At 46.0% G+C, this 24,830-nt stretch overlaps 2 protein-coding genes across 4 annotated transcripts in view; one reads left to right on the forward strand and one right to left on the reverse strand.

Moving 5' to 3' along the window:
• Window positions 1–1,271: 1,271 nt before the first annotated feature.
• PKDREJ (polycystin family receptor for egg jelly) lies at window positions 1,272–9,454 on the reverse strand. The gene has a single exon (XM_061476449.1). The coding sequence runs from the start codon at window positions 9,314–9,316 to the stop codon at window positions 1,364–1,366; it is 7,953 nt and encodes a 2,650-aa protein (XP_061332433.1). The 5' UTR covers window positions 9,317–9,454; the 3' UTR covers window positions 1,272–1,363.
• TTC38 (tetratricopeptide repeat domain 38) overlaps window positions 9,423–24,830 on the forward strand; it is a 33,901-nt gene continuing 18,493 nt past the window's right edge. For 2 of the 3 annotated variants that reach the window (XM_061476453.1, XM_061476455.1), the window contains exon 1: window positions 9,423–9,500. In XM_061476453.1, the coding sequence (XP_061332437.1) occupies window positions 9,477–9,500 (24 nt within the window). In that variant the 5' untranslated portion in view covers window positions 9,423–9,476. Of the gene's footprint in view, window positions 9,501–23,862; window positions 23,941–24,830 lie in introns of those variants that run through there. The other variant, XM_061476454.1, reaches the window with a different exon arrangement.

Below are 24,830 nucleotides of genomic sequence, written 5' to 3' on the forward strand. Positions count from 1 at the left end.
GCGCTCCGGCGCAAAGCCCCGACGTCAGCTCTCTGCGCCGCTCCTCCTTAAAGAGCCAGTGCCGCAGGGCGCGCGCGGTTGGGGTGCGCCTGCGCGGGTGTCTCCCGTCTTCCGTTCAGCACCGCGGCCGATGGCAGGCGGTGCCGGCGCCTTTCCTGGTAACCGATCCGCCGGGCCCACGCCGCGGTGCTTGAAGTTCCTGTAGTCTAAGGGAGAAAAGGGCTTTGGTTTTGGTCTCGGTCGTCTCTGCACCGCGAGGAGCAAGTGGCTGCGGGCCTATGGGCGACACCATCCCATCGCCTGGAGTGCTGCCTGTAAACTCGCTGCACCGCGAGGAGCATGTAAGACTTAACTAAACAGTAATAATAAAAAATTCAGCGGGCTCTGTGCATTCGGAGGTAATTGCCTGGAGGACGCCCCCTGCTTTATAAATAAGGGTTTTCACCAAATTGCCCTGTCTTCCCAGTTGACTTGGTCAGTCCGTCCTTACTTACGGGGGGTTTCAGGGTGACCCGTGTGCAGGTACAGTTTTACAAGACAAAAAGTCTACTTCCCCCCTGGCCCTGGAACAGGATTTTACGGTCCACAGTTGATGCCTTCCAAAGGGACATCCTAACAAAGTCATCTGCATATAAATGCAATGCAGTATTGTGAAGCTCTATTTTTAATTGCCGGCTGGCACCCTGCTAACTCGTCCGGTCTTTTCCTATCCCTTATGCTCCGAGTGGGAGGGACTTATCACCATTTTCAGATGTCAGGCCACTTCTGCTCTTATGGTAGCCTGTGCTCAGCCGGAGGGGAGGGTTCTGCGCACACTCCTGAGCCAACTCCTTATGCACCACCTCTGTGATATGGGCATCCCTTCCTGTGCAAACCGGGCCTGGCTGGCACGGAGTTAGTAAAACCATGAGATACAAGGTCACACTTCGCAAGAAAACTGGAGTTACTTTTTGAAAGTAACTTTGACTCAGAGACTGGCAGGGCATCTGCCTATCCGTGATGAGTGACTGCTTTTCATCACTTGTGGGTTTGGGGTTTTTCTCCTCTTTGCTTCTTAAGCTGTCAGTACCTCAACACACAGTGTTTTTTTCCCTCCACTTCTCTCCCCATTGTGCTGCGAGGGGAGTGTGTGAGCAGCTGGGGGGGAGGGGGGGGGGGTTACCTGCCAGCCAGTGGCACCATGACAGACAAGTGCCACTGAAATTGATGCAGAACAGTCTGGAGAGCATCTAAGCCCAAGCACTAGTAAGGGGATGAATGATAAAAAAGTCTTAAAAGTAAATAATTTATTCATGAACAATTATTTGAAATATGAATATTACAGAATAAAGTGGTCTTGAATACAAAACTAGTATCTCCTTTCTCATATGACAAGGTAAACCATTTTCTTTCCATGTATTTTTCTGCTCTTGAGTCCTAAATGTCGCCGACATCTTCTCTCAGACTGCCCATAGACTGCCCTGCGAAAAAGGTCGGTCTCACTGGTTTTGGATCTTTTACAGATCAGAAGATAAAACATCCTTCTGAGCCTTTGCAATACAAAAGTAACCATTTGTGTTTCATCAGATGGTTCTTCATATACAGGTTGTTTCATATCTAAATAGGCAGACATAATGACACCTTGGAACAGATTGATCAAGACACAAACCATCACCACCACAAAAGAGGCTAGGAAAAGGCCCCCCAGCAGCCTGTTGGATGAAAATTCGGTATCTCTGAAAGCTGAGACGCAGTAAGAGACTATGGTCTGAGCCGAGTGAATCATGTTATTGTAACTCTTTTCATGCTGACCAAACACAAGGTAACCGAAAGCCAAAAATATAAAGAAGCACAACACTACTATGATGGCCATTGAGGAGATTCCAGGAAGGGCTACCAAGAGTGATCTTTGTGCCAGGTGCATGTCATAAAAGAACTGAGAATATTTTAGAGTTTTCAAAATTACAAGAAATGCTAAAAAGCCCATCGTACCCATTAAAAACTGATCTAAAAGAGAAACTGCATGAAAATAAATGAAATCATTTGGGTGAAGTAAGTAAAAGTTCACTATATCTGCTCCCATCTTAAACTTTATGCCCTTTAAAAGAAAAAGAAGGAGGAATGCTAATTTTAAGGCAAAGTTGATTAGATTGGAAATTTTTTTCACATAGTCTTTTTTTTCTCGGCCTATGACATAAAGCTCATCTGCAATGTAAATGATCAGAAAGGCAAAACCAATTGCAGACACAAACATCTGAGCTTTGGTTTGCTGATTAAAAATTGGGAGCGCAAAGGAGTGGACTGACAAACTTGGTTTGATGATCCCCAAATGAGACATTTCAAATATGACTGAGATGGTACAAAAGAGAGCTGCATCTGAGTTAAATGTAGTTAGTTCAACGATCACAGCCCATGTCTTTTCATCAAGCCAGTTGTTCTGTTGTAGAGCATCCAACCTTGTTGTTGAATTAGATCTTCCTTCTTCAGGGAAGAAGTAAAACGTGTATCCTGCAGGTCCATACGTGTACAAATCTCCATACGAATAATACATCCATGGAGTCTTGTTTGGCTCATATGTGAAACCACTGTAACTGCTGGCATACCTGGAAACAGACTGGTTGGCAACTCTTGTCCAGGTGCCGGCGTAGTCGCCTTTCTCTGGGATGTCGCTGCCGTACTTGTGAAGACAGTGGCTTTTCCTGATCACAGAGCTATTTAGAAAGCTCTGAGGATGGAAACATTTTTTCTCAGTCCCTTTAGCCCTCACCTGCCTCATTCGGGGCAAGCCGATGATTTTGGACCAGCTCTCAGGAAGAAAGGTTGGCTGAATGTCATTGTGGATCAAAGGCAAGAACACATCTTTCACCCACATGTAGATATCTTCTAGCTTATCTGCACTGGAAAGTTGTGGAGAGAATTGGTGATGTATGAACTTGTTGTAGTGGAAACTGCTGGCTTTCTCAGCAGAATAGGCAAAATTTAATAGCAGTGTTAAAAAGACAAGGTGACTGATGAAACCTGTGGTGAAAATAAATGCCTTGACTTTAATTTTTGCTCTTTTACGCATTTTTGCTACATCATCAGCTTCTAAAGGCCTGTAGCGCTTGCTGCCTCTGACTTCAGCCAGTTTCAAGTGCGCCTCTCTCATCTCATCAACAGTCATTGTTTCCCCAGCCAACGTAAACTCACAACACTTGTCCTGAGTTAACCATGGGATGTCTTCACAGTGTTTTGGGCGAATCGTCCTCGCTGCTGAGAAAAAAATGATTTTTAGAATTGAAAGGAAAAACACGCTCTCAATAAAGGAGGCTGCAGATGCTATAAGCCACTCCAGTGAAGTCTGATAGCCATAAGACAGACCATATAACACAATGAAAAATGATGATAGCCCAGTTACAGCTATAACTAGTGCCCACGAGACATAGACACACCAGCAAGGGAAAGCAATGGGTGTTGTCTTGCACAGGAGTGTAGAGTCAGTTCCTGGTGGTTTCCTTTCTTCCTGAGACTTGCTGCCTGCTTCTGCATAGTTCTTACTAAAACTGGAATGTGATGGTGGCCTTCTCTGGCAGGCTTCAGCCGCTGGAGGGGAACTTGCAGTTATCACCTGCTCTTCTGTTCCAATGATATTTGCATCTCTTTCAGGAACAGTGCAACTCCTCCAGTTTCGTGGAACTCCCTTGCTTCCTGTCCTCTTGGAATGTAGTGGGCTCTGTGAGTTGTTGGGACCAGGAAGGGTCTCTGAGGGACTGATACTCCTTGATTGTTCTGAGAGGTATGATTTTTGCAAGTGTTCCTTCAAATTCTTACAATTTCCAGATAGGAGGTGTGAGCTTCCCTTTGGGACTCTCTGAACCACACCATGAGGAGGAAGAGGTTCCTTCTGGGAATACTTAAAGAAGGCAGTTATCATCATTTCCACAGGTATGGTAAGCAAAGCGCATTCAATTCCTAGTGTTACTGATCTCAAATACCTCAGGTGTATTGATGATTCTTCATTCTTCATAGCATTAAAGAACATGATGTTAACAAGCAGGTTAAATAACAGTATTGCTAAACATGAAGACAACCTTTGGAACCTGCTGTAAGTGCCAGTGAGATAATTAACAAAAATGGAGAGCCACAGATGCCCCTCTATTAGACTGTTGGCAAGTTTAATAAAAAAATAGTCAGTTCTGGGCAGCAGTGTTTTGTGGCTTGTGACAGAAAATGTCCTTTCTATTAAACCATCGCCCCTGTTGACTGCAAGCCATTTCCTGCACATAAAGAACCAGGTCTTCCTAGTGGACATGTTCTCAACTTTGGCTCTGCTTAAGAACCAGCTTGGAGAGGGGCCCTTGTTATTGTGCCAGACCCTGAGGGAACAAACATCTCCCAAGTCTTCCTTAGCAGTTAACAGAAAGCAGTCCATGCTTCCTGTTCGGAACGATGGAAAATGTGGGTGCCATAAACAATGGACATCGCTCATGCCATTTTGGCCGATGAGCTGAAGAAAGACATTGGCTGTGGTTCCAGCTCCCCAGCGACTGCCTGTGTATAAAGTGACCAAAAAGCTCACTTTGTCAAAGGGGTCATTGTCTGGCAGAACTACAGTCTTGTTTTTGCTTACCCTGTCACCTTCATCCTTTCTTATGGCCCAGAGAGACAAAAGAAAGTAGATGGCAAAAATAAACAACACTGTTAAGAGAGTCACTGGGTTTTTATAGATGTCTGCTATCAGGATTTTTCCCAGATCTACTGTGTTGGGGGTAACTATTACTTTGGCTGCCAGGAACCTGATGTCGAATGTGGATGCATTTAATGCAGTGTGTACTGACAGGCTTCTGTGACGCCGCTTCATATTGCAGACACAGTGTATCGTCTGCCAGTTGGTCATGGAGCCAAGCCTGCACGTGTCTTCTCTCCACAGACTTTGAACCCCCTCCAGGAACAAGCACTGGTCACTAAAAACATATATGCTCACCAGTCTCTGGCTTTGATACCTTACAAAATAGGGTGTCATCAAGACAACAGAGATGTTCTGAGTGTTGGTTCCGCTTTCTTGAGCTGTGGCTGTCAGCAGTGACTCTGGGAGACAGATAATATAGGGAGCCTTGATGTTACAGTCAGCGCTGGCTGTCTTGGTTATGCTTGCAACCACTGGCATGTTATGAGAAACAGCAAACGAAGCTATGGGATGAGCATCAGTGATGTTGGAGCCTGTAAATACTAGCACCTTGAAAGTAACTTCTAATTTTGTCAGGATCTGGATGTATATGCTCTTGGTGTTTCCATTGACTTCTAAAGTAAATCCTCCAGTTGTGTAAGTTTCTGTTTTATCAGGTCCCATTGTTAACTGAAAAGTTGAAGATTCCTTATCCTTTCTAGCAATTGTAATTTCTGCTCCTTCAGGCACTATCCCTAGCTGATCCCCATTAGCTTTTGTCTCTGCCATTTTGAACCCAAAGACCGTTGTTACAATTTCTGTTGTGTAACCTAACCAGGGGAAGGGATTCTCATCAAACTCAAAAAGGGCAGTGGAAATAACAGCATTATGGGGCAATTCAGAATAATTTCCCTTTTTCAGTGATGGGTAAAAGCAATTCCTGCAGGTGCTTGTTGTAGAAGAAGCATTTACACTGTTCAGGTTTTCATCTTTCTTCAGAGTGATGTTCCAGTGTTTTGTTTCCATTAGAGTAGTTGTTTCTCCAGGGACTTTGCCTTGGAGAACTATGTCCGTTAAATTTTCCATGATGGAGAAGACTTGTTTAACTGCACCTACATTGACATTTCTATGATGCAGAAGAGCAGCTCTCAGGATGTTGGACAAGCATGTTAGTATTCCACTACTCTGAATTTCTGCTTCTTCAGACCAGTGCTTCTTGTTCCTCTGTATCTTCAGCAATCCCGTAACTTCTGTCAGTTTCCTAACAGCAAGGTCTTGTGATCTAAAGTTCAATTCACCAGGGTTGTCTGTGACTTGAGAAAGAGAAGCAACTACTTGATTGATTTCCATTATGCTTTCAACCGAAATATTCACAGCTATTTTAATCAGGCTTTCCCGAAACTGAGTGTTAGGGAGCTTGATGGTTGGTGTGGCTTTAATATAGTTTAAGACTGAGGCTGTCAGATAAGCCAAATATCCTGCGCTAAAATAATCTCCAGTCTGGAGATAAGATGTCATTGGTGCACTAAAACCGCTTACTGAGGCCAGCAGTTCATGAAACACAGCAGCTACTGGTCGACTGTCAATTGGATTTTGCACGCGGGCATATAAGTTCACTTGGGTAAATGCTCCAAGGGAATCATGGATTTGAACGTAAAGTGTCAAGATGTACTTCTGAGATGGCACTCCAATGGGGAGAAAAGATGGAGGAGTTTTAGGCTGATAACCAAAGTACATAATTATGCCAAATGTATTTTCCTTCACAGAACTTATTTTGGTAGTTTTGTCAGAAGCTACTATCACTTTATATGTCAGAGGTAAATTGCTGTCAGAAAATCCACTGCATTGAACAACAAATTTTGTTAGAAAGGCAGTACCCCAGCGTGGGTTGATGGTACACTTGCCAGACCTAGGAGGAATATTTATCTTAAAAGCGTACTTGTAGATGGAGGACCTGCCATCCCAGGTAGTTACTTTTAACAGAAGTATGTAGGATTGATGTGCAGTCTTTGTAAAAGTCAGAGCATGTATAGATAGGTAAGTCCCGTATCTCCCTGTTGAGGTTCTGGAAGACCAGTCAAAGCTAATTTCTGTAGAGTTTTCTGACAAAAGGGACCAGTAGTAGACTGGCTGGTTGTGTGTTCTACAGTTCAGGCATTTTCCAGACAAGGTAAATCTCTCTGTTGGAATGAGACTGCTCCCACAGTTTTCAAGACATGTCACGTCCAGAAGGAGCTGGGAGCCGGGCTGCACATTTACAGTTTGGTCTGCGTAACTCATCCTTGTATCCTTCTGAATCACTAGACGGAAGTAGTACATGGTGTTTCCTGGGAGGGATTCTGGTGGCATTGCTTGAACTGGACCTGAAGATCTTAACCATTTCAAATCACTCTGGGCTGGATGGCATTTTCTTCCTGGGCTGATTTTCATGTTTTTGTAGTCTGATGCCTCTTTAGTACAGTACCAAGTAAATGTGATTCCCACTAGTCCTTCCTTTGTGTATGAATCAGGATCATAGGATGCAGAGCCATTGAGAACCCAGCTGTCATAAAAACCCACTGTGCGGAATCTGCCCCCTGCAATATTTGCCACTAGACTGCTTCTCTCAATCAGAACGTAAATCCCATCTGAATCCTTGACGACTTCTTTGGTAGCAGCAACGATTATCTCAAAAGTGAAATTAAACAAATACAGCCCATAATCTAAAGCAAATCTGGGAACTGTTAAGAGTATCTTTTCTATACCATCTAATGAAGAAATGTTCATTGGGTTTGTCCAGTCTGGAATAGTGGTTATGTCCTGAAGAGGATAGACTCGCCAGAAGGGTTTAATAATTCTGACAACTCTGCAATCTGCTATCACTTTGGCAGAGAGGATGAAAGTTGATGACCTTTTCTGATGCAAGATAGAGGTATGAAGAGTAGGTCTCTGTATATACACGCTGTGTATTTGACAGGTTTTTTCCTGGCAAGACACAGGTGCTTCTATGGTTTTTTCAGCATAGTTGTTGACTCTGGCTCTTAAAAGAGCCGGTGTAAGTGCATTTCTGGTACAGTTCACTTTTGCCACAAACCCTGTATATTTCTCTGCATCAAACGGTAAAGCAGAGCGACGGACAAAACGTGTGGCATTTCTTACATGATCATTGTATGTGTAGGTGCTATTCTGGAGAAGGTGGTCTTTTTGTGTTCCAAAAATCTGCAGGTGGAAGGTCCACTCACACTGTAGCATTGGATGTTGTGCAGGGATAAACCACACTAAATAAGTAAAGCTCTGCAGAAAAGGATGGCTGCTGCTGAAAACATGGACTTCAAGGTCTCTTTCTGGCAGGGACCTAAACAAAGCCCTCTTCTGATTTACATAAAGGTACATATTGAACTTGTAAAAATAGAAAGCCACAAACTCTATGGAGAGTAAGTACGAGAGGCCCTTGTGTTGGTAGAACACGGTGTGTGTCTTAGGGCCGTCTGCGTAAATAGGGCTGTGGTTATCTTTGGTTGTGTAAAACGTTCTATGGTTGTACCTGAAAATGTATGTGCTACTGTTGGTCTTCCCTGGCTGAAGGTTGACATGGGTGGGTGTTTCTTTGCCTGCAGTTAGACTGAGAGTACCATTGAGTAGATGTATTTCTCCTGTCAATTCTTCAAACCTCTTTCCATCAACAGGAAAGTAAATACTGGCCACCACCACCTCACCCCGGCTCTGAGGTGTGGGAATAGCACAGAAGTTGCTCTGCAAAGTAAAGGCACTGTAGGAATGGACCCAACCTCCTATAGCCTGTGTGTCCACCAATCTGTAGGCCAGTGCCTGCAGGGTAAGAGGCTGAAACCTCCAGGAGAGGCTGAGTGGCTGTTGAGAAACACTAAGGAGTTTGGAGCTGATGCTGAGGACATGCAATAAGTCAGGCTCTACCTTGAGAGAGATGTTGATACTTATCTGAGGCATCTGCTCAATGCTGACTGAAGCAACATGGAGCCCGGGGTGCCTGTAGCGCACAGTCAAGCGGTAGCTGTAGTAGGTGGCACAGGTCTGCTGCAACTCAGCTGTTGGGTAGATATCAAGTGGTAGCGTCTCTTGGTGCTCACTGCTGGGAAGGAGAAGGGTAGAGGGGCTGCCTCCCTGGCTGTTGAAGCGGTACTGCCAGTTGACACTCTTGAGACGTGCACACCAGCTGAGCTCTACTGGCTGCCACACAAGGATCAGGTGTGTCTGTGGCCAAAGCACAAAGAGCCGCATATCCTGGGCAGCCATCTGGATGCTCACATTGTGATGGAAGCACTCGGGTGCAGCACATGAAGCAGATGAGCACTGCACAGTGAGAAGGCTGGAGCCCACAGGTGGAGGATCACTTCCTGGTAGAAGGCCTGTTTGCAGTGTAACCTGGCCCAACCAGCGTGAGGTGTTCTTCACCCAGGCTGAGTTCAGGTACCAGGAGCAGTGGGGTGGGGACTGTGGCCACCCCGCTTTTCTCTCTACCTTGGGCCTTGCTCCCAGGGCGGGCTTGTAACGCAGGTTCATGGTGCTGCTCCACAGGCATGAGACCTGGCTCTCGTTGTCCTGCCGTTGAAAGACTTGCCCGTGACTGCCCCAGCAGCTGACCAGCAGGGGCGGTGGCTGGAAGCAGGGAGCGGAGACCCCCGAGCCCTGGGGCCTGCAGCAGAGCAGCAGCAGGAGCAGGTGGAGCGCTGCCATTGAGCGTGAGGCGCAGGACACCGAGCGAGGCACACGGTCACTGGAAAACGTTGTGGGCGCTGACGGTTAGGTGCCCGGTCCCGCGCCTGGCCCGGCCCCGCCTCCTCTTCCTGCTCGGAGGCGCGAGGCGCGGAGCTGCCGGGCTCTGGCTGCGGGGTTCATGGCGCTGCTGAGGGACTGCAAGGTGAAGGCAGGCCTGAGGGGAGCGGGACGGAAGCCGCCCGCCCGACAGGGCCCTGCTGTCAGCGGACTGTGGCCCCTGCTCCTGCCAGGCGGCCAGGGGAGGCGCGGTGCGCCCTTGTGGCGGGTGTCCTTACGGGTGGGCCTTGGAGGGGTCCCGGCCCGCCCGAGAGCCGGGCGGAGAGGGGAGGGAATGGTGGGAGAGCCGCTGGGTCTGGGACGGGAGAGCAGCGAAGGCGGCCTGGGCTGGCAGGAAGGCGCGGAGAGACCCCCTGCGTGGAGAGGCCTCTGCTGGAGAGAGCCCGTCAGCCTCAACCCGCGGAGCATGGCGCTCGGGTGGATTCGTGGAATCAGCTGGGTTTGAAAAGACCTTTAACATCATCAGGTCCAACCATTACCCCAGCACTGCCAAGGCCACCAGTAAACCATGTCAGTGAGGGCCTCATCTACATGCTTTGTGAACACTTCAGGGACGATGATTCCACCACTGCCTTGGGCAGCCTCTTCCAGTGCCTGAGCACCCTTTCGGTGAAGAAAAGTTTCCTAATAGCGAGTCTAAACCTCACCTTGTTCTGCTTGAGGCCTTTTGTTCTGTCACTGAGGAGAAGAGAGCAACCCTCTCCTCACCACAACCTCCTTTCAGGCAGTTGCAGAGAGCGATAAGGTCGCCTCTGAACCTTCTCCAGACTAAACATCCCCAGTTCCCTCAGCCGCTCCCCATCAGGCTCGTGCTCCAGACCCTTCACCATCTTTGTGGTCCTTCCCTGGACCTGCTCCAGCACCTCAATGTCTCTCCTGTAGTGCGGGTCCCAGTACTCAGTGTGCAACCTCACCAGTGCCCAGTACAGGGGGATGCTCACTGCCCTGGCCCTGCTGGCCACACCAGTGCTGATATAGGCCAGTATGCCATTGGCCTTCTTGGCTGCCTGGGCACAAGCTGGGTCATGTTCAGCTCCATCAGTCAGCACCCCCAGGTCCTCTTCCACTGAGCAGCTTTCCAGACACTCTTCCCAAGCCTGTAGTGTCGCATATGGTTGTTGTGGCCCAAGTGCAGGACCCGGCTTTTAGATCATCCCTCTGTGCTTGGAACTAGTGAGGCACTGGTGATACAAAGAGAGGAAATGGCCTCAAGCTGCACCAGGGGGAGGTTTAGACTGGACATTAGGAAAAATTTCTTCACCAAAAGGGTTGTCAAACATTGTAACAGTCTACTCAGGGAAGTGATTGAGTCCCTCCAGGTATTTAAAAGACTTGTAGATGTGGCAGTCAGTGACATGGTTTATTGGTGGATCTGAGTTAAAGGTTGGACTTGATGCTCTTACAGGCATTTTCCAACTTAAACAATTCTATGATTCTGTGATTTTAAATCATCTGCTGTTTTTCACCAATTCAGTGTCATCACTTAATACTGAATAACCAGCAGTGACATAGCATAGAACTTCAAAGAATTAATGAAATGCCTCATGTTTTCAGGTCAAGTTATGCCTAAATAAATAATGCTCTGCTTGTCTAAGTACCTTACATCACAGAATGTCAAGCCACTTTGCATGGAGTGATTGATGCCAACCGAAAATTGGTTCCTTGTCACATGGGCCTTAACCCAGCATTTTTAACCATAGACCCTACAATGTTTGCACTGTAATCTTTCAGCTTTTTAATAGGAATCCAAAGGTGGAATTGTTTTTTTTCTGATCATCTGATCTGTAGGCCTCCAGGTGACAGACACGTAAATAGTTTTGTACTGTAACATATTTTTTATTACTTCGCCAAATTATTTTCATCTTTAGACCAAGCAGTATGATCTGGAAATCAGATTAATACTGCACAGAAATACAAGTTGACAACACCCCGATATTTCTAGTGTTTCAGAAATGAAACTGAGCTTCAGGAATCTTACAGAAGCCAAGATAAAAGCAGTTCTGGGGTATGCACTTATAAGGCTTTTTCATTTTATTAGGTTTTCCCATTCCTGAATACAATCAAGATACGTATTACAGGAGTAAAGTTACTGTGAGAGGACACCTAGTGGTATTTTGCAGAAAGGCACAGACATACATTGGATTTTCTGAAGGCACTCAATTCTTTATATCATGTTATTCGTTATTCCCTTCTTACGTCTAGGTTATGATATGGAGTACTAGATATTCCTTGAGCACACTAAAGAAAGTATCAGATACCTCATCAATTAAGCAAAAGAAAGCACAATCCCAGTTTATTTGTATAATCCTACAGAATATTGTATAATTCTATCCACGGCTTTAGGGATGAAGCATTATTCCATGACAAAATGGCTTAGTGTGTGAGGCCACTGGGCACTGGCAAGCAAGACTGAGCCCAGCCATGAGAAAGCCACACAGAGCAAAGGCAAGGCAGTATAACCCTCTGTGAGCTACTGTGTACACTTTGTAGCTCCAGATTTGGAAGAGCAACAGCAATGAAGCTGAAGGCAAGTGTGCAGCAGTGCCATATTTAGAAAAGGAGGTCTTTGTCCATGATGGAGCCATCATCTACTTCTTGTATCTAGGTAAGCTAGATGAACATCCCAGAGTATCAAATAAAGAAAGCCAACAGCAAGGTGCAATAGCACAAGCAAATAGATGATAGTCCAGTAAGCATACTGTCATCAAATCCATGAGGCCTAGCAGGCCATGCAAGGTTGCAAGCCTCTTCCCAGCTATTTGTAATATTTTTTATGCCATTACAAAAACAGATACAAACAAAAGCAGATACTAGCACAAAGGACAGTTAAAATGAATTGCAGAAAGATAAGATATAGCAGTTAATCTTGCTTGAAGCTTGCCAAGAAAGAAAAATCTGGTGGAACTACCAGGGAGCAAGTGAGTAGGAACACTACCCAGGGGCAAACTGCTCTTGCATGTTTGAAGTGTGCCTTGCACCTTGCTCTTGCACTTTGGAAGGCAGATGCAGGGATTGTGAGAATGAAGACCCTAGGCCCACTGTAGGAGAGGATCTGGTTAGAGACCATCTTAAGAACCTGAACATACAGAAGTCCATGGGACCTGATGAAATCCATCCGTGGGTCCTGAAGGAGCTGGCAAATGAAGCTGCTCAGCCACTGTCCATCATATTTGAAAAATCATGGCAGTCAGGTGAAGTTCCCAACAACTGGAAAAAGGGAAATATAACCCCCATTTTCAAGAAGGGGAAAATGGATGACCCAGGGAATTACAGCCCAGTCAGTCTCACCTCTGTGCCTGGCAAAATCTTGGAACAGATTTCCCTGGAAAGCATGCTAAGGCACATGAAAAACAACAAGGTGCTTGGTGACAGCCAGCATGGCTTCACTAAGGGGAAATCCTGCCTGACCAGTTTGGTGGCTGCCTATGATGGGGATATGGAACTGATGGACTGGGGTAGAGCAGTTGATATCATCTACCTGGACTTGTGCAAAGCATTTGATACTGTCCTGCATGACATCCTTGTCTCTAAATTGGAGAGACATCAATTTGATAGGTGAACCACTTGGTGGATAGAGAACTGGCTGGATGGCCGCACGCAGAGTTGTGGTCAATGGCTCAATGTCCAGCTGGAGACCAGTAACGAGTGGTGTCCCTCAGGGATCGGTGTTGGGACTGGACCAGTCTTGTTCAACATCTTTGTCGGTGATGTGGACAGTGGGATTGAGTGCGCCCTCAGCAAGTTTGCCGATGACACCAAGCTGTGTGGTTCGGTTGATACCCTGGAGGGAAGGAATGCCATCCAGAGGGACCTCGACACACTTGTGAGGTGGGCTGATGCCAGCCTTATGAAGTTTAACCATGCCAAGTGCAAGGTCCTGCACCTGGGTGGGAGCAATCCCAGGCACAGCTACAGGTTGGGCAGAGAAGAGATTCAGAGCAGCCCTGTGGAGAAGGATTTGGGGGTGTTGGTTGATGAGAAAGTGAACTTGAGCCATCAGCGTGCACTCGCAGCCCAGAAAGCCAACTGTATCCTGGCCTGCATCAAAAGGAGTGTGACCCAGCAGGTAGAAGGAGGTGATCCTGCCCCTCTACTCTGCTCTCATGAGACCTCACTTGGAGTATTGTGTACAATTCTGGTGTCCTGAACATAAAAAGGACATGTAACTGTTGGAACAAGTCCAGAGGAGGGCCACGAGGATGATCAGGGGGCTCGAGCACCTCTTGTATGAAGACAGGCTGAGAAAGTTGGGGCTATTCAGCCTGGAGAAGAGAAGGCTGCATGGAGACCTCATAGCAGCCATCCACTATCTGAAGGGGGCCTATAGGGACGCTGAGGAGGGACTCTTCATTAGGGACTGTAGTGACAGGACAAGGGGTAATGGGTTAAACCTTAAACAGGGGAAGTTTAGATTAGAAGTTCTTTAGAAGAAGTTTAGAAGTTCTTTACTGTGAGGGTGGTGAGGCACTGGCATGGATTGCCCAAGGAAGCTGTGAATGCTCCATCTCTGTCAGTGTTAAAGGCCAGGTTGGACAGAGCCTTGGGTGGCATAGTTTAATGCGAGGTGTCCCTGCTCATGGCATGGGGGTTGGAACTGGATGATCTTAAGGTCCTTTCCAACCGTAACTATTCTATGATTCTAACTATTTCTACTAGCAAACATACAAATAAGCATTAAAGAAACCAAGATCCATATCAGAAATACGGACTTCTACTATAATTTCTTATACAAAAGTGTACAAGTATTTAACATGTTCTTTACTCTGGTTTCCTGGTTCTCATTTCTGTGTCTCATTTGGTAATATTAATTTCTTACATGTGCAAATGTTTTGTCTTCTTGCAGTTTGATAGCAGTCTCCTCTTGTAGGTACTTTCTGTTCCAGTCGTTTCTTCCATAAAGTGTCTTGGCATAAGTAGGGAGTTTCAGCTTTTCAGTAAAAGGTTTCAAGGTATGACAAACCCTTAGTAAAAACCACTAGAAGCAAGTTTAAACACCAAGTATCTGGTAAATATTAGCAATTGCTTGGCTCTATACCCCAATAAAGTTTCCATTATCTACAATACAGGGGTTCACCTATTCCTAACCATTAGCCCCCTTTTTAGAAGCACAGGCTCTATAATCTTGGCAAGCTTAGAAAAAAAGAGGTTTTTTCTCAAGCCATAGAAGAGCATCCCATGCAAGATAAGAAAAATAAAGAACAAAGTGGAATTGAGACAGTGGTAATGACTCGAGAAAAAAATACCAACATGTAAAGTGCCATATCTCAAGATAAAATATCATAAAGCCAGAAGACCACTTGAGAAGAATAAGGACGATCCTGTTTAAATAGCACAGGCCAACAGGTTCCCACTGGATTGTCAGCTGCCTGGCCAGCAGGCTCAAGAAATGCCTGAATGGGAGTGCTAGGCATACAAGTGCTTAGCCTATTATCACATTAGTTCTAGCAATCTGCTATGAATATTAGCCAGAAATGATTGATGTGTACCTCAAAGTATAATCCTGCTTGCAGGGACTCTGAACATACTGAAAGATGATCAAATAAAAGCAAGCAGAGAAGGTTACAGCAGGGTTGTGCTACAGGGAAAACAATATTTTTGTTTCTTCTGTGGTTAAAAGTGGTAATAAACTTGATGAATAAAGGATTGAGAAAATGAAAGCTTTTATCCTTGTTTAATAGCTTCCAGTTTGGTGGCTTTGATTATGAAGTAGCTTTCTCCAGAAGATTTATGTGATTCCTTTGGCTCTGAAGGTGTTTATTCCCAGCATTTGCCCAATTTAATTTTTCAGTAAGAAGAAACAGGGAAAGGAACATGTTCAAGTAGATCACCATCCTTTTGTTATTGGGGGGAAAAAAGAAGTCTAAATTGGTGAAAAAGTGTGTGTAATTTAAGGGACACCTTAAAGCAGCACTGTTCATCATTTACTTTTCTTTAATGGAACAATGGCATTGCTAGCTTAAATCACATTCTACATATCCCAATAGTCAAATCCTTGGGCTGCTTGAAGAACTTAACTAAATAAAACCCTTCAATAGTAAATGATTGTATCTAAGCAGTCAAATTTTCAAGCAGCTTAAGTTGCTCTGATGAGCTTCTTCCATTCATTGTTTTCACTGGGGTAAAATATCCACTCCTCTTGCAGATCACAGTGAAGACAGCTGAACCAAGATCGCCACAGTTTAACAAAAATAAACCTGAAGTTACTAATTATGCAGGACTGCGGAAATAATTTGTAAGGAACAAACATTGAGATGGAAGGTTTTTCAGTCTTGCATTTTTCAGAATTCACTATGCCTCCCAGCTGTTTTGGCTATTCTTTTTCAAAATGCTCTGGTTTTGAGTTGGCAAAAATAAAAATAAGGTGACCAGAACAAGAGGAAGAAACTATATCCAACCAACTGTGCAACTAAGAAAAGGTCAGAAGGCGCAAGCACGAGTGGTAACTTGGACAGCTGGACTAAGAAATCGAAGAGATGACTGGTTGGTTTTGTTTTGCCTTTTTAATTACCACTCAGCAGCAACACAGTGAAAGTATATATATGTAAACACATTGCAATCCTACACATTGCATCACAGACACAACAGTCTGAGTTCAATGGGGTTATAGCTACCCTTACCAATATTTCTTTCCAACATGCTACCCAGTTTGTTGTTTTTCTTACTCTGGTAGCAGTGCTTTGAATCACATCAACAAATCATTATTTTTCCTTCAGAAAACATTGATAAAGTACAATGATAGCTCTTTCCAAACCAGCTACTGCACTTCCTTTTTTCTATACTGCTCTATTTAGTTACTACAGCATGGTTAAGTATTATGAATTACTGAAAGATGTAGCTTTTGGCATTAAAAATTAATTTGTATTTGCACTAGTTCAATGATGAAATGTACCTGCAGAAAGGGGTGTTGTTCCTCAACAAATATCTCCGTATCTTTTATTTATTTACACTTGATGGCAATTTTTCTAGTGCTGCACGAAGGCTTGTTAAGCTCATGCCTTGCAAAGCCAAACACATTTTTTAGGGGGGAGGGTGGGATGAGGAAAGAAAAGGGGATAGATTCTGGGGATAGTCAATACTTGTCCTGGGTTCAGCAGTAGCAGTCATTTTTCTCCTTCTTGGTAGCTGGTGCAGTGCAGTGTTTTGACTTTCAGCTCGGGAACAGAGCTGATAACAATGATGTTTTGGTTTGGCCAAGGACTTTGTGAGCCTCATGCTCTGCCAGGGAGGAGGGGAAGCCGGGAGGAAGCAGGGACAGGACACCTGACCCAACCTAGGCAAAGAGGTATTCCATACCACAGCACGTCATGCCCAGGATGTAACTGGGAGTTAGCCGAAAGGGCTGGTAGACTGCGGGGTTGGAGGAGGTATGGGTCGATGCTTGGTCGGGCTGGGGGGGGTGAGTTATCGGTTGGCTGGTAGTGAGGTGATGTATTCTCTTCCCTTGTTATTTCCTTTACCATTGTTATTATTGGTAGTAGCAGTAGTGATTTGTGTTATACCTTAGTTACTAAACTGTTCTTATCTCAACCCATGGGAGTTGCATTCTTTTTGACTCTCCTCTCCATCCCTCCGGGAGTAAGGGGAGGGCAAGAAGGGGGGGGGGGGGGGGGGAAGTGAGTGAACGAGTTGCCTGACTGCGTTTAAACCATGACAATACTCCATTAGGAATAAAGAGTAACTATTATTAAGTGTGAAGGTCAGCGGCTTTAAAACTAGTTTTGAGACATAAAGCAAGCAAACACGGTGATGTTACTCATTTTCCATCTCAAGCCACCATGTGCACACATGAAACAGGCTCAGAGCACTAAGCCCAAACCAGCTCAGAAAGTCACGTGTGTGTGGACTTTCAGCAATTCCATTGTCTATTAAATCCTACCATCTTTTCAGCTTCCAGTGATGCTGATCAGATTTGTGCTGAGCTTTGGTATTCAAGACCTCATTTTGACTACACTGTGTTAAAATGTTCTGCTATAACAGAAGTTGGTAGGGTGGCGCATCGAGTCAAGATGCGTCAAACCTTGACTAACATAACACAAGTCAGCTGTTAGAGGGCAGCATAGCAAGGCACTAAGTAGCCATTCTCATATGGCAAGGAGAGAGAAATGTACCAGCCTCTTCTGTACATAAAAAGGGTGCTGTTCAGGCTGTCAGGATGCATGGCTCTTGCAGAACATTTACAGGATTGGTAACACATTTACTATTAACTGTGGTGCTTGTCAGGTTCTACCATTTAAACAGTACAGGCATGGCCACAGGAAGTTTCTGAGTGTGTAAATCTGCATTGAGTTTTAGCACTTAGAAATGTAAAAAAAAATCAAAGCAAAATTAAATGAAACCAACTCCAAACTGCATGTGTGATTCTGTCATTGGTTACTGAGAGTGCCCACCCCATTCTTCTTACATAGAAAGGAGATGTTTATGCATGTGAAAAAGAAAGCTTGAGAGGATGGTGAACTTGCTTGTCTATCGTCACGCAAAAAGACAGAGAGAGAACATTGACTTTCAGAAATTGCAGATAAGTATAGAACACAAAGAAACAAAGCAATAAGCTTGCACTTATTTCACTATTAACGAGGTTAAAATTAAAGACAAGGAAAAAGTATATTTGAAAGTTTAAAGAAGATGTCATTGTTTGCAGCCCTTATGAGTTTAGAAGTCCTTATATAATGAATTCTAGACATCAGAGGCAATTTCAGCAATACAAGCTTTTTGCAAGATTACTTTTCTACTTCTGAATCAAGTCTTTGAAAAAGACCAGATTTCATAGCAGAGATAAATGTATATACAAATTTTGGTAGGAGAGGCAGTATTTGAGCTGAATTATTCCATCATATCCAAGAGAATGCTTGGGGGGGGGGGGGGCAGGGAGGACACCAAAATACCCAGGTAACTGTGTGGGAAGTAGGATGTAAAAGCTTAAGATCTTCAGTAAAACAAGGTGTGTTACTGATTTTTGCTGCAATAATAGCCAAAGACCTCAACAATGGGTCAAGGCTTTACTCTGTGAGGCACTGGACAAAGCAAAGTCTTTGCCCACAGAGCTCACAGTACCCTAGGAGACAGACTCTCTGCAGTAGTAAAATGTTGAAGTGGATTGCGAGCATGGGGCATGGTAACATTCAGAGTTTATAGCATTAGAGCTAGATGACATTTTACTGGGTGTACGTGGCAAGGTTGTTTGTTTTTTTTGGGGGGGGGGTGCTGCAAGAATGGGTTCTGTTAGATAGTTTTTTATAGCATTATAACATGTTAAAAGTTGCCAGGAGAATTCAGGCAACATTCTCTACTACCTTCAAAAATGTTGAAGTTTTTTTTGGTCTAATCTTGCGCTTCTAAAACATTTTTAGCTTGCTTCTGAGTTTAGCACTGAACATCCAACAGCTGCCAATGGCAGCAAGTGTGTTTCAGCTGTGAGAGTAAAATAGTTGCTATTTTGAAAGGCTGCATCCAAAGTTCTGCATAATGGCCAAGGGGAAGATTTTCAAAGATCAGTATGTAAGATGAAATTTAGCAGAAATCAATACAGGCTTCGTTTGGGAGGAAAGGCTGAGGAGAGCCATAAAAACTGTTAGAATCCACCTGGGATGGCAGGTGGACTTTTGCGTTATCTGACATGGACAGAGCACCCCATCTGTATCCACTCCTTGTTCGGATCAGAGCTAGAACTAGCTTTGCAAAATCTGGCTTAGAAATTACCCTGCTTAAAATCTGTGATGCACATCCATTCCTGTGCAAATGGGGCCTGAGTGGCATGGAGTTAGTAAAGCCATGATATAGAAGGTCACGCTTCACAAGAAAACTGGAGAGAGGGAAGCTTTTTGAAAGTAACTGACTCAGAGACTGGCAGGGCATCCGCCTGCCCATGGTGAGTGACTGCTTTTCATCACTTGTGGGTTTGGGGTTTTTCCCCTTTTTGCTTCTTAATCTGTCAGTACCTCAACCCACAGTGTTTTTTTCCCTCCACTTTTGCCCTTCACTTCTTTTCCCATTCTCCTGAGAGGAGAGCGTGCGAGCAGCTAGTGGGGGGGCTTACCTGCCAGCCAGGGTCAACTCCCACACCGTGACAGACAAGTGCCACTGAAATTGATGCAGAACAGTCTGGAGAACATCTGAGCCAAAGCACTAGCAAGGGGATGAATGATAAAAAAGTCTTAAAGGTAAATAATTTCTTCATGAACATTTATTTGAAACATAAGCGCTACAGTCCTTAAAAAATGAGAAACTTGAAGAATTTTCAAAATGAAATAAGAAATGTTCTGTTGTAGAGTGTCCAGCCTTGTTGTTGAATTAGATCTTTCTTCTTCAGGAAAGATGCAAAACTTGTATCCTGCTGGTCCATACATGTGCAGTTCTCCGTGTGAATAATACATCCACAGGGTCTTGTTTTGCTCATACGTGAAAACACTGTAACTGCTGGCATATCTGGAAACAGACTGGTTGGCAACTCTTGTCCAGGTGCCAGCGTAGTTGCCTTTCTCTGGGTTATCGCTGCCATACTTGTGAAGACAGTGGCTTTTCCTGATCACAGAGTTATTTAGAAGGCTCTGAGGATGGAAACATTTTTTCTCAGTCCCTTTAGCCCGCACCTGCCTCATTCGGGGCAAGCCGATGATTTTGGACCAGCTCTCGGGAAGAAAGGTTGGCTGAATGTCATTGTGGATGGGAGGCAAGAACACGTCTTTCACCCACATGTAGATATCTTCTTGCTTGTTTCTACCCGACAGTTGCAGAGAGAATTGCTGATGGGTGAGCCGGTCATAGCTAAAACTGCTGGCTTTCTCAGCAGAATAGGCAAAATATAATAGCAGTGTTAAAAAGACAAGGTGACTGATGAAGCTGTTGGTGAAAATAAATGCCTTGACTTGATTTTTCACCCTTTTCAGCATGTTTGCAATCTCACCAGCTTCCAAAGCCTTGTACCGCTTGTACAAGGCTTTGACTGACTTCAGCGATTTCAAATGCACCTCTCTCGTCTCATCTGTACTCATTGTTTCTCCAGCCAACGTAAACTCACAACACTTGTCCTGAGTTAACCATGGGATGTCTTCACAGTGTTTTGGGCGAATCGTCCTCAGTGCTGAGAAAAAAATGATTTTTAGAATTGGAAGGAGAAACACGCTCTCAATAAAGGAGGCTGCAGATGCTCTAAGCCACTCCAGTGAAGTCTGACGGCCGTAAGACAAACCATATAGCACAATGAAAAATGATGATAGCCCAGTTACAGCTGTAACGAGTGCCCATGAGATGTAGACACACCACCAAGGGAAAGCAATGGGCGTTGTCTTGCAGAGGAGCGTAGAGTCAGTTCCTGGTGGTTTCCTTTCTTCCTGAGAGTTGCTCCCTGCTTCTGCATAGTTCTCACTAAAATTGTAATGTAACAGTGGCCTTCTCTGGCAGGCTTCAGCTGCTGGAGGGGAACTTGCAGTTATCACCTGCTCTTCTGTTTCAATTACATTTGCATCTCTTTCAGGAACAGTGCAATTCCTCCAGTTTTGGGAAGCTCCCTTGCTTCCTGTCCTCTTGGAACGTGGTGGGCTCTGTGTGTTGCTGGCATCAGGAAGGTTCTCCAAGGGACCGATGTTCCTCGATTGTGCTGAGTGGAACAATTTCTGCAAGCACTCCTTCCAGTTCTTAAGATTTCCAGACAGGAAGAGCAAGTTTCTCTTTGGTTCCTGCTGAACCACGCCTTGAAGAGGAGGTTCCTTCTTGGAATACTTAAAGAAGGCAGTTATCATCATTTCCACAGGTATGGTAAGCAAAGCAAATTCAATTTGTAGTGTTACTGCTCTCAAATACCTCAAGTAGACTTGAGGTTCTTCAGTCTTTGTAGTGTTAGAGAGCATGATGTCAACAAGCAGGTACAAGAACAGCATTGCAAAACACAAAGACGACCTTTGGAACCTGCTGAACGTGCCAGTGAGAACGGGAGCAAAAATGGAGAGCCACAGATGTTCCTCTGTCAGGCTGTTGGCAAGCGTCATCAAAAAGTAGTCGATTCTGGGCAGCGGTGTCTTGGGGTTTGTCACAGAAAATGTCCTTTCTGTTAAGGAACCACCCTTGTCGAGTGCAAGCCATTTCCTGCACATAAAGAACCACGTCTTCCTAGTGGACATATTCTCAACTTTGGCTCTGCTTAGGAACCAGCTTGGAGATGGGCCCTTGTTATTGTGCCAGACCCTGAGGGAACAAACATCTCCCAAGTCTTCCTTAGCAGTTAACAGAAAGCAGTCCGTGCTCCCTTTTTGGAACGATGGAAAACGTGGCTGCCGCAAACAGTGGACGTCACTCATGCCATTCTGGCCGATGAGCTGAAGAAAGACATCGGCTGTGGTTCCAGCTCCCCAGCGACTGCCTGTGTATAAAGTGACCAAAAAGCTCGCTTTGTCAAAGGGGTTGTTGTCCGGCAGAACTAGAATCTTGTTTTTGCTGTGGCTTTCAGCCTTGTCCTTTCTTATGGCCCAGAGAGACAAAAGAAAGTAGATGGCAAAAATAAAGAGCACTGCTAAGAGCATCACTGGGTTTTCAGGGACGTCTGCCATCAGGGCTTTTCCCCAGTCTAATGAGTTGGGGGTAACAACTGCTTTGGCTGCCAGGAACCTGATGTCAAATGTGGATGCGTTTGATTCAGCATGGACTGACAGGCTTCTGAGATTCCGCTTCATGCTGCAGACACCGTGTATCTTCTGCCAGTTGGTCATGGAGCCAAGCCTGCGCGTGTCTTCTCTCCACAGACTTTGAATCCCTTCCAGAAATGAGCACTGGTCACTAGAAACGTGTATGGTCACCAGTGGCTGGCTTCGATACCTTGTGACAGCGGGTGTTGGCAAGACAACAGAGGTGTTCTGAGTGCTGGTTCCTATTCCTTGAGCTGCGGCTGTCAGCAGTGACTCTGGGAGACACATAATATAGAACACCTTGATGTTAAAGTCGGCGCTGGCTGTCTCAGTTTTGCTTGCGACCATCGACGTATTGTGAGAAGCAGCAAACGACGCTATGGGATGAGCATCAGTCAGGAGCTGGATGTATATGCTCTTGATGTTTCTGTCGACTTCAAAAGTAGATCCTCCACTCGTGCAAGCTTGTGTCACACTGCTTTCACAAAATGCACTGGCCGGATGACATGTCTCTCCCAAGCTGACTTTGGTGTTCCCGTAGTCTGGCACGTCTTCAGTGCAGAACCAAGGAAACGTGATTCCCTTTGGTCCTTCCCATGAATCCAAACTGCAGGATGCAGAGCCATTGCGAATGCAATTATTAAGGCGGAGGCAGAGAGAGGAAGGCCCTGAGCCTCGAGCCCTGCAGCAGAGCAGCAGCAGCAGAATGTGGAGAGCTGCCATTGTAGTGTGCATGCAGGACAACTGAGCTGAGGGATCACAGGGGCTGTGATTACAAGGGCTTATACATAGCAACCCCCCACCCCCACCCCCCCGAGTGCATTATGATGTCGACAGTTGGGTAGTTACCGTTTGGAACCAGGACCTGCTCTTCACCCTCCTCCCTGGCACAGCTGGTAAGAAAGGTTCTTCATGGTAGGAACAGCAGATCGCCTGGGGGTATACACAATGCCACAAGAAACAAGTATCTGGGGGCCGGTAACCTCCACGACGCACATCTGTTGGCAGCACCAAGGCCCACCTCGGTGACGTGGGGGCTCAGGACCTGTGTGGTTAGAGACCCTTGCCCACAACTCACGGAACATGCATGGTGAAATAAATCTACACTGTGTCTTTAACAGATGAGAGAATGTAGGAGTCCATGAATGTCGATTGCTGACCAATCGCTGCAAAAATGGGGGTTTACCGCCTTGCAACTTGTGTGTATAAACATAAGGAAGAAGCCCACATTGCATCGGGTGTACTTGCTTTGTGGAAATGCACCACTGAGCACCCTGTGCAGAATAAAGCGTCTCTAAACAGACTTGGAGTGTGCCTCAAGAGCTCCCTTCCAAACAGTCAACATTCCCAGTTGACTTGGACAGTCTGCCCTTATTTACAGGGGGTTTCAGGGTGACCTGTGTGCAGGTACAGTTTTACAAGACTTTTAAAGACCCCCAGGCCCTGGAACAGGATTTTACGGTCCACAGTTGATGCCTTCCAAAGGGACATCCTAACAAAGTCATCTGCATATAAATGCAATGCAGTATTGTGAAGCTCCATTTTTAATTGCCTGCTGGCACCCTGCTAACTCGTCCGGTCTTTTCCTATTCCTTATGCTCTGAGTGGGAGGGATTTATCACCATTTTCAGATGTCAGGCCACTTCTGCTCTTATGGTAGCCTGTGCTCAGCCAGAGGGGAGGTCTGTTTCGGCGGCTATAACCTACACGAAACACATCCATCAGCAGCACCGCGGCCAGGCCCCCTAGGCCACGGGTGCTCGGGATAAGCCGCTGCCAGCGGGCCAAGTGGCGTCCTGCCCTCCCCTCTGCCGCGCCAGGCCCAGCCCCGCCTCCACCTCCTTCCGTGTAAGAGGCGCGGAGCTACCGGGATCTGACTGCGGGTTCATGGCGCCGCTGAGGGACTGCAAGGTGAGGGCAGGTCTGAGGGAAGCGGGACGGAAGCCGCTCGGCAGCCCGACAGGGCATTGTCACGGAGGCCGCTCTGCCCGTGGCCCCTGCCGGGATGCGCCCTTGTGACGAGCGGTGTCCTTACGTGTGGGCCTTGGAGGGGTCCCGGCCCGCCCGAGAGCCGGGCGGAGAGGGAAGGGAATGGCGGGAGAGCCGCTGGGTCTGGGACGGGAGAGCAGCGAAGGCGGCCTGGGCTGGCAGGAAGGCGCGGAGGGACCCCCTGCGTGGAGAGGCCTCTGCTGGGGAGAGCCCGTCAGCCTCAACCCGCGGAGCATGGCGCTCGGGTGGATTCAGGTGGCGTGAGGCTGCTGTTGGGATCTGAAAATGGGGACGAGTCACTGCAGCCTCGTCTGCCACCGGGGAAGCAAACCCGTGGCTGAACATCTCTGGGCCTTGTTCGTAGTGCACACCAGTCACACCTGCCCTTTCTGTGGGTCTCAAAAGTGAATCAGGCCACTCTAAATCGTCTTTGAGTCCAAGGGTTCAAAATCTGTCTGTAGGGGCTAGTTACTGATTAGTTATTTGAGTGCTTGCTTCCCGATGAAGTTCATGTTGTCACTCCTTTTTTTGTTATTTTTTGTTTAATTAGGCAAGGGGAAGTAAACAGAAATCTTGAAGATCTTCTGACAGAGTCATAGGTTCATGAGCAGCAGAGCCTTGGAGAACTGCCACTCTATAGAGGATGTGCTAACAGCAGCATGCAGAGAGCATATTTCTCAGATGCAGCTGGGACTCTAGCAGAACAAAATACAAATAAACAGCAGATCTCATGACTAAACTCTTACAGTAAAGCAGGAGAAAGGGCAGGGCTTTGGTCTTGCCAAGAAGAAGTAAGGAGAGCCAAGGCCATG

Source organism: Pezoporus flaviventris, unplaced genomic scaffold (genome assembly GCF_033815535.1).
Source record: "Pezoporus flaviventris isolate CSIRO_AGI_PZ_B2104156 unplaced genomic scaffold, CSIRO_AGI_Pfla_v1 ptg000096l, whole genome shotgun sequence".
NCBI lineage: Eukaryota > Metazoa > Chordata > Aves > Psittaciformes > Psittacidae > Pezoporus > Pezoporus flaviventris.